The sequence below is a fragment of the Topomyia yanbarensis genome, unplaced genomic scaffold, assembly GCF_030247195.1.
Source record: "Topomyia yanbarensis strain Yona2022 unplaced genomic scaffold, ASM3024719v1 HiC_scaffold_617, whole genome shotgun sequence".
Lineage (NCBI taxonomy): Eukaryota > Metazoa > Arthropoda > Insecta > Diptera > Culicidae > Topomyia > Topomyia yanbarensis.
Genome location: NW_026683844.1, coordinates 9807 through 19607, shown reverse-complemented (window position 1 = coordinate 19607; position 9801 = coordinate 9807). Strand labels below are relative to the sequence as shown.

The following is a 9801-nucleotide window of genomic DNA, read 5'->3' as shown; positions in this document are numbered from 1 at the left end:
AATGCACTGGCACCCGTTTTCAATCCACCTGCGCAGCCAGCAGGCGTGAACAACTCGACACCTCATCTGCATGTTCCATTGCCAACCTTCGATGGCAGTTTGGAAAACTGGTACTCTTTCAAGTGCATGTTCCAGACCATCATGGACAGGTACCCGAACGAGTCTCCGGCTATCAAGTTGTACCATTTGAAGAACGCCTTAGTTGGAAGTGCTGCTGGTAAGATCGATCAGGATGTCATTAATAATTTTTTTTTTTTTATTCATTTCGTTTATTTGATAGGCACAAATGCGTTAGCTTGGCGGTGCCAAATTCTTTTGTTTTTACATTTTGTATATTTTAAAACTAGGAGGTTACAATGTTGAAATATTTTTTTAAAAAAGAAAAATTTTACAGCTATCTTAAGACTAGAAATAAGATTCTATATACAAGAGAGGGGGCGAAAGATTTTTTTTTATGAAAAAATTTTAAAACAAGGAATTCAATAGTAATAATTTTTAGGAAATATTTACAGTTATCTTAAAACTAACAATATAGTTTGGTACACAAAAGGGGGAACAAATATTTATGAGAAAATTCGCAGGTGTTTTAAGACTAGGGATACAATTCTATTTACAAGATGGGGGACAATAGTTTTAACAAAGAGGTAAAATTACAACTATCTTAAAACTAGGAATACAGAATACAAATTTGAACTTTTTTAGCGGAGACTTATGCTTGGTCAAGATATTCAGAGGGGGCTGTAGAAGCAGTTGCATCAAGGACAGGGGAGAGAAAGCGTAGATGGTGACCGGGAGAGAAGAGCAAAACTTGCAACTTTCGCTCAAACGGGAGATCAGCGAAAGATTACCGCCTCAGTCTAGTAGGTCGGATTGGCGGATGGTATTCTTCGGACCCGCGGGGAATCCTTCAAAAGTCATCGGACCTTGAGTCGCTCTCGCTTCAGTTTCCGTAGTGGTAAGTGCGACGGCGGTTACATAGTTGCAGTCTGGAGCTGATCGGTCCCACAAGGCAAGAGAAAGCTTCTAAAACGAGAAATAAAAAGAGAGGGGCTAAATTGGGATATTTGTCGTTTTTATGAAAGTATAAATAAGGGACATATAGGGGAAATCACGATTTGCCAGTATATCTCGGACTGGGACATTGGGTGGTCTACCTCGGGCCCGAAGGGAATCCTTTAACTGAGACCTGGCGTCCAAGTACCCGGCGCATACCCAGACAACGTGCTCGATGTCGTGATAGCCCTCGTCACAAGCGCACAGACTACTCTCCGCAAGCCCAATACGCCGCAGATGCGCATCCAAGGTGTAGTGGTTGGACATAAGTCGGGACATTACACGAATAAAATCCCGACCCACATCCATCCCCCTGAACCAAGGCTTCGTTGATACCTTTGGGATAATCGAATGTAGCCATCGTCCAAGTTCACCATTGCTCCACGAGGTTTGCCAACTGTTGAGTGTCCTCTGACGACAAATACTAAAAAATTCGTTGAAGCAGATTGGTCTTTCGTATATGTCACCATTTAATGCGCCCACCTTTGCTAATGAGTCGGCCTTTTCATTGCCCGGGATAGAGCAATGAGAGGGGACCCAAACAAAGGTAATTTGATAAGATTTTTCAGATAACGTACACAAGGACTCCCGTATCTTCCCCAGGAAATATGGGAATTGCTTTTTGGGCTTCATCGCACGAAGAGCCTCGATTGAGCTGAGGCTGTCCGAAATGATGAAGTAGTGATCTGTGGGCAGATTGTCGATGATCCCAAGGGTGTACTGAATTGCAGCTAGCTCTGCGACGTAAACTGAAGCGGGATCATTGAGCTTGAATGAAGCGGTGATAGTATTGTTGAAGATACCGAAGCCAGTGGACCCATCGAGATTTGATCCGTCAGTGTAGAACATTTTGTCACAGTCGACTTCTCGGAATTTATTATAAAATATATTGGGGATCACTTGATCATTAATAATAATGACTATTCTGCAGCCTGGAAGATGCTACAGGATGCGTACGAAGACGAACGACTTATAATCGATACGCATATCGATGCTTTGCTGAACCTGCCAAAGATGACGACTGAAAACGGTAATGAATTACGCACCCTAATCGACAGCTGTAGTAAGCATGTCGATGCTCTCAAGAACCGTGAATTACTTGTGGAAGGATTGTCTGAGATGATCCTAGTTAACGTGATCGCCAAACGACTAGACAAAGATACACGAAAGATATGGGAATCGCAGCTATCCCAGGAAGAGCTGCCATCGTACACCGAGATGATCGATTACTTACGCGAACGAGTTCGAATTTTACAGAAGATGACTAGCTATACAGAACAACGAACCTTGAGCACTACGAAGCAAAGAAACAAACCAGAACAAAAAATCCAGCAAGCGAGAAATTTTGTTCAGACCAAGGAATTATGTTACTGCTGTAATGGTGACCATCTTATCTACAAGTGTGACCAATTCAAACAACTTAACGTCGGAAACCAATATACGAAGGTTAAGCAGGCAGGACTATGCTTCAATTGTTTACGTCGTGGTCATCGTACAGTTGATTGCAATTCCGACAAGTCGTGTAAGAGTTGCAAGCGTAAGCACCACACCCTCCTCCACGACGATAAGCCCAGTACGGCTAAACCGTCCGATAGCGCACCTAACGAGCCATCTGCGAAACCAGAGGAAAATCAAGAAGTCGCTGTGCCAACTGGATCAGTGAACTGTGCGACGTCGCTGATGCTGAAACAACAAGTACTACTTTCGACAGCAGAAGTGCTTGTTAGCGGATTTGGAAACGCCAGTTATACGTGTCGTGCTTTGTTAGACTCGGGGTCTGACACAAATCTAATTTCCGAGGCGTTTGCTAAACTGTTAAACCTAACCATGGAACGCATAAACTTACCCATCAGTGGACTCAATAATACTGAAACCCGCGTTAAAAACAACCTTCGCACTAAGATTAGCTCACGCATTAATTCTTTCAATGCCTTTCTAGATTTTCTGGTGGTTCCAACAATTACCACCAACCTACCGACGATGCAAGTGGACATCCGTCCTTGGTTAATTCCCGTTGGTGTAGCGTTGGCTGATCCATCATTTCATGTTCCCAATCAAATCCAAATGATCATCGGGGCAGAACTTTTCTTTGGTCTCATAAAAAACGGTCGTATGAAGCTTGCAGATGGAAGTCCTATGTTGGTTGAGACCGACCTTGGTTGGATCGTCAGTGGTCCCGTCAAGGAACATTCATCTAGTCCACAAGGAGGTATTTGCCAGCTGAACCTACGTGAAGAGCATATAAATCGTATTCTAGTGAAGTTCTGGGAATTGGAAACAGTCCAGGACGCATCGCCACTGACACCAAAGGAGCAAGCCATTGAGAAGCATTTCGTAGAAACACATTCTCGCGACGATAGCGGTCGGTACACTGTCAGATTGCCATTCAATGAAAACAAAGGTCTACTTGGCGATTCCTTGGAAACCGCTCGAAGTCGATTCAATCGACTACTACGATCATTTACAAATAAAATGAAGCAGACTCGCTATACCGAATTTATGACTGAATACCAAGCCCTAGGCCACATGGTCGAAGTCTTCGACAAACCCGACGACTGCTATTTCCTACCTCACCACGCTGTATACAAAGAATCGAGCACAACTACAAAAATCCGCGTAGTTTTTGATGCTTCGGCGAAGACCACATCTGGTCTCTCGTTGAACGACGCTCTAGGTGTGGGACCAACAGTGCAACGAGACCTGATCACGATTCTCTTACGTTTCTGTTGCTTCCCGGTCGTATTAACTGCAGACATCCCGAAGATGTACCGTCAGGTGCTAATCCACAAGGACGACCGTAAGTATCAAAGGATCCTTTGGCTTAATTCAATGAACGAGGTAGGAACGTTCGAGCTCACAACTGTTACATATGGTTGTGCCAGCGCCCCCTACCTGGCTACACGCTCGTTGATACAATTGGCAAAAGACGAAGCATCCGCACTGCCTGTTGGAGCGAAGGTGGTCGAAGAGAACAGTTACATCGATGATTTTCTCACCGGAGGAAACACGGACGAAGAAGTGATAGAAATATACAGACAGTTATCCGAGCTGCTGCGACGTGGTGGATTTGGAGTTCACAAGTTCTGCTCCAACAGCGAGATTGTTCGAAACAGTATTCCAAACGAGTTGCAGGAAACGCAAGCCAATTTCGAAGATGCTGATATTAATAATGCGATCAAAACACTAGGTCTAATCTGGAATCAGCACGAGGATTATTTTTGTTTCAACGTAAGTCCTCTTGACGGAAAGATGCCGACCAAAACAAGCGTCCTGTCTGCTATTGGTCTCCTTTTCGATCCGTGCGGATATCTGGGTCCAGTCATCACGACAGCAAAAATGCTGATGCAGGATTTGTGGCGGCTGAAATTGAAATGGGATGATGTTTTACCTGATGAGCAAATGAAAATGTGGATCAACTTCCGTACACAGCTCCCATTGGTTAACAAATTGCAAAAAAAAAGATGCGTTGTCACGAGCGACGTAAATGAAGTGGAGCTTCACGGATTTGCTGATGCGTCACTGCGCGCATACGGGGCAGTCTTGTACACAAGGTGCATCTCCCCTGATGGAACGATTAGTGTAGAGCTGATATGCAGCAAATCTCGTGTTGCTCCTCTTAAGCCGATGACGATTCCACGCCTGGAATTGTGTGGAGCCTTGCTGTTAGCTCGACTAGTAAATAAAACGATTGCAGCAATGAGAATCCAGTTCAAAAGTGTGACACTTCATCTCGACTCGCAGGTAGTGCTGTGCTGGTTGGAAAAATCACCGCTTGCTTTGAATCAATTCGTTTCAAATCGTGTTGCTGAAATACTCGAGCTGACTCAGACATATCATTGGCAGTATGTACGATCTGAGAACAACCCAGCCGACGTGATTTCGCGAGGTTTGCTTCCAGCAGAACTTTTAACAATGGATAAATGGTGGAAGGCGTCCCCGCTTCTGTGGGATCAAACCCCTAGCTTTAATGAAGGCAGAATGAAATTGAATGACAACGAGTTACCAGAACTCTAGACAATATTGGTCATGGCTGCTGCACAGAAGAAACCGTCAATTGATTTAACAAGAAAAAGCAGTTTTCAACGGCTACACAGGGCTTGGGCGTATGTGTTAAAATTTATCAAGAACGTGCGTTCAAAATCTCATAACACTTCGGAGCTCACAACGGAAGAAATGTCAGAAGCTTTACTCACCATTATGAGGCTGGTGCAAAAAGAGGAGTTCCCCGATTTATATCATGTTTTGGAAGAAAAGGTGGAGAAACGGAACAAGTACAGTGGATTGGCCCCATTTATCGGAACGGACGGGCTGATCAGAGTAGGAGGCCGACTTAAATATTCACAGATTCCGTACGACGGAAGGCACCAGATTCTGCTACCCGAGAAGCACCATGTGACGAATGCTCTCATTCGACAGTTGCATGAAAACAATTTTCACGTCGGACAGCGCGGACTATTATCCATTGTACGTGAACGATATTGGCCTGTAAACGCAGGCATGTTGAATCATTTCCAAATGCTACGTGTGCTGTCGACACAGCCCTCAACCAGTGAGTCAGTTCATGGGAAACTTACCAAATTACAGAATAACTCCATCGCCTGTATTTTGGAACACCGGTATCGACTATGCAGGCCCTATATATTTGAAGGAAACAGGAAGAAAGACCGTAGTGTACAAGGCTTACATATGTGTATTTATATGTATGGCTACCAAGGCCATCCATCTGGAAGTGGTTTCGAATTTAACGGCAGCAAATTTCATCGCTGCTCTACAGCGGTTTATCAGTCGACGAGGTATAGTGGCCAATTTGTATTCCGATAATGGCACTACGTTCGTTGGTGCTGATCATGAATTAGCAGCTCTTCGCAAACTTTTCGAAGATCAGGCACAACAAAGGAAATTAAAGGATTTCTGTGTTTCGAAGGGAATCCAATGGCACTTTATACCCCCTCGCAGCCCTCACTTCGGTGGCATCTGGGAGGCTGGAGTAAAATCGACGAAATACCATTTGAAACGAGTGGTTGGTGAAACCAAACTAACTTTCGAGGAAATGATGACTTTCCTCACACAGTGTGAAGCAATCTTGAATAGCCGGCCACTAATTCCGGTTTCCAACGATCCAAACGATCTTGAAGTGCTAACACCATCTCATTTTCTTATTCAGAGACCGGCATTAAGTATTCCAGAGCCATCCTACGATGAAGTGAAGGTTGGTCGACTCAGTCGTTGGCAACATGTACAACTGATGAAGGAACACTTCTGGAAGCGTTGGTCGGTCGAATACTTGCACCACCTACAATCACGGCCCAAATGGCATAGAGGAGTGACGCAGATTGAGATCGGTAAAATGGTGGTACTGAAGGACAACAATGCCCCGCCTCACCACTGGCGCATGGGACGTATCGTGGCAACTCATCCCGGACCTGATGGAATCGTACGGGTGGTAACCGTCAAGACGGCGACATCGGAATTTCGGCGAGCTGTAACGGAGATCTGCATGCTTCCTTCGGTTGATCCGGAGGATTCAACGGGGGGAGAATGATGCAGCACACGACGACAGTCAAATCAGCCCCTCGGCACGAGTGCTGAGAGAGAGGAGAGAGAATAAAAAATGAGCAATTTCTTTGAACAGGCCAGTAAAAATTAACGCTTTATAACGAAAACACGCGTCTTTATTGAAGCACCCGAAAACCTCTAAAAACCAATCCAACTGAGCTAATTTCGAACAGAAGTTTAGAATGTTTTAGTTTTAGAATTTTAAAATATCAGGATTTTAGAATTTTTGAAATTAAAAATCTTAGAATGTCAGAATTTTAGAATTTTTGAATTCTAGAATTTTAAAATTTTAGAGCTGCGCAATTTTAGAATGTTAGGACTTTAGAATTTTAAGAGATTAGAATTTCGTGATTTTGGAATGTTAGAATGAACTTAAGAATTTTAGAATATTGGAATTTCAGAATTTTAGATTGTTTTGGAATTTTAGAATTTTAAACTATCAAAATTTTAGAATATTAGAATTTTAGAAATTAAGAATCTTAGAATGTCAGAATTTTAGAATTTATGAATTCTAGAGTTTTGGAGCTGCATAATTTTAGAATGTTAGGTTTTCAGAATTTTAGTGTCTTAGAATTTCACAATTTTGAAATGTTAGAATTTTTAGAATTTTAAAATTTTTAGAATATTAGAATTATAGAATATTAGAATTTAATAATTTTAGAATAATAGAATTTTAAAATTTTACTATTTTAGAATATCAGAACTTTAGAATCTTGGAATTTCAGAATTTTGGAATCTTAGAATTTTAAGATTTTCGAATTCTAGAATTTTAGAGCTTTAGAATTTTGGAATATTACAATTTTAGAATTTTATAACTTTAGTATTTTGGAAATTTTGTATTTTAGAATAGTAAAATTTTAAAATTCTAGAAGGCTAGAATTTTAGAATTCAAGGATTTTAGATATTTAGAATCTCAGAATTCTTTTTATTTTAGAATTTAATAGCTGCATAATTTTATAATTTTAGAATGCTAGAATTTTAGAATTTTATTATAATACAATCTTACAATTTTAGAATTGTTGAATTTTGGAATTTTAAAATTTTAGCATATTAGGATTTTAGAGTTTTACAATTTTAGATCATCAGAATTTTAGAATTTCAGAGCATTAGAATATTGGAATTTTAAAATTTTAGGACATTAGGATTTCAGAATTTTGGAATTTTCGATTTCTATAATTTTAGTTTTTCAGGTTTTTGGAATTTTAGAATTGTAGAATTTTAGAATCGTAGAATTTTAGAATTTTAGAATTTTAGAATCTTAGAATTTTAGAATTTTAGAATTTTAGAATCTTAGAATTTTAGAATTTTAGTATTTTAGAATTTTAGAATTTTAGAATTTTAGAATTTTAGAATTTTAGAATTTTAGAATTTTAGAATTTTAGAATTTTAGAATTTTAGAATTTTAGAATTTTAGAATTTTAGAATTTTAGAATTTTAGAATTTTAGAATTTTAGAATTTTAGAATTTTAGAATTTTAGAATTTTAGAATTTTAGAATTTTAGAATTTTAGAATTTTAGAATTTTAGAATTTTAGAATTTTAGAATTTTAGAATTTTAGAATTTTAGAATTTTAGAATTTTAGAATTTTAGAATTTTAGAATTTTAGAATTTTAGAATTTTAGAATTTTAGAATTTTAGAATTTTAGAATTTTAGAATTTTAGAATTTTAGAATTTTAGAATTTTAGAATTTTAGAATTTTAGAATTTTAGAATTTTAGAATTTTAGAATTTTAGAATTTTAGAATTTTAGAATTTTAGAATTTTAGAATTTTAGAATTTTAGAATTTTAGAATTTTAGAATTTTAGAATTTTAGAATTTTAGAATTTTAGAATTTTAGAATTTTAGAATTTTAGAATTTTAGAATTTTAGAATTTTAGAATTTTAGAATTTTAGAATTTTAGAATTTTAGAATTTTAGAATTTTAGAATTTTAGAATTTTAGAATTTTAGAATTTTAGAATTTTAGAATTTTAGAATTTTAGAATTTTAGAATTTTAGAATTTTAGAATTTTAGAATTTTAGAATTTTAGAATTTTAGAATTTTAGAATTTTAGAATTTTAGAATTTTAGAATTTTAGAATTTTAGAATTTTAGAATTTTAGAATTTTAGAATTTTAGAATTTTAGAATTTTAGAATTTTAGAATTTTAGAATTTTAGAATTTTAGAATTTTAGAATTTTAGAATTTTAGAATTTTAGAATTTTAGAATTTTAGAATTTTAGAATTTTAGAATTTTAGAATTTTAGAATTTTAGAATTTTAGAATTTTAGAATTTTAGAATTTTAGAATTTTAGAATTTTAGAATTTTAGAATTTTAGAATTTTAGAATTTTAGAATTTTAGAATTTTAGAATTTTAGAATTTTAGAATTTTAGAATTTTAGAATTTTAGAATTTTAGAATTTTAGAATTTTAGAATTTTAGAATTTTAGAATTTTAGAATTTTAGAATTTTAGAATTTTAGAATTTTAGAATTTTAGAATTTTAGAATTTTAGAATTTTAGAATTTTAGAATTTTAGAATTTTAGAATTTTAGAATTTTAGAATTTTAGAATTTTAGAATTTTAGAATTTTAGAATTTTAGAATTTTAGAATTTTAGAATTTTAGAATTTTAGAATTTTAGAATTTTAGAATTTTAGAATTTTAGAATTTTAGAATTTTAGAATTTTAGAATTTTAGAATTTTAGAATTTTAGAATTTTAGAATTTTAGAATTTTAGAATTTTAGAATTTTAGAATTTTAGAATTTTAGAATTTTAGAATTTTAGAATTTTAGAATTTTAGAATTTTAGAATTTTAGAATTTTAGAATTTTAGAATTTTAGAATTTTAGAATTTTAGAATTTTAGAATTTTAGAATTTTAGAATTTTAGAATTTTAGAATTTTAGAATTTTAGAATTTTAGAATTTTAGAATTTTAGAATTTTAGAATTTTAGAATTTTAGAATTTTAGAATTTTAGAATTTTAGAATTTTAGAATTTTAGAATTTTAGAATTTTAGAATTTTAGAATTTTAGAATTTTAGAATTTTAGAATTTTAGAATTTTAGAATTTTAGAATTTTAGAATTTTAGAATTTTAGAATTTTAGAATTTTAGAATTTTAGAATTTTAGAATTTTAGAATTTTAGAATTTTAGAATTTTAGAATTTTAGAATTTTAGAATTTTAGAATTTTAGAATTTTAGAATTTTAGAA

At 35.6% G+C, this 9801-nt stretch overlaps 2 protein-coding genes across 2 annotated transcripts; both read left to right on the top strand.

Annotated features, from left to right (window-relative positions):
• The first annotated feature begins 1992 nt into the window (after positions 1-1992).
• Positions 1993-5067, top strand: LOC131696033 (uncharacterized). The gene has a single exon (XM_058984563.1). It carries the CDS (start codon positions 1993-1995, stop codon positions 5065-5067), a length of 3075 nt encoding a protein of 1024 aa, XP_058840546.1.
• Positions 5068-5226: 159 nt separating this feature from the next.
• LOC131696032 (uncharacterized) lies at positions 5227-6595 on the top strand. Its single transcript, XM_058984562.1, has 2 exons — positions 5227-5602; positions 5685-6595. The coding sequence occupies exons 1-2, from the start codon at positions 5227-5229 to the stop codon at positions 6593-6595; spliced, it is 1287 nt and encodes a 428-aa protein (XP_058840545.1).
• Positions 6596-9801: the final 3206 nt, after the last annotated feature.

What these genes read in the sequence shown, in the direction of transcription:
- LOC131696032 (XM_058984562.1), top strand. Translation starts at nt 5,227, where the DNA reads ATGTCAGAAGCTTTACTCACCATTATGAGGCTGGTGCAAAAAGAGGAG. An exon ending in GTCGACACAGCCCTCAACCA is followed by an intron (nt 5,603 to 5,684) that starts GTGAGTCAGTTC and finishes TCGACTATGCAG; the next exon opens with GCCCTATATATTTGAAGGAA.
- LOC131696033 (XM_058984563.1), top strand. Translation starts at nt 1,993, where the DNA reads ATGCTACAGGATGCGTACGAAGACGAACGACTTATAATCGATACGCAT.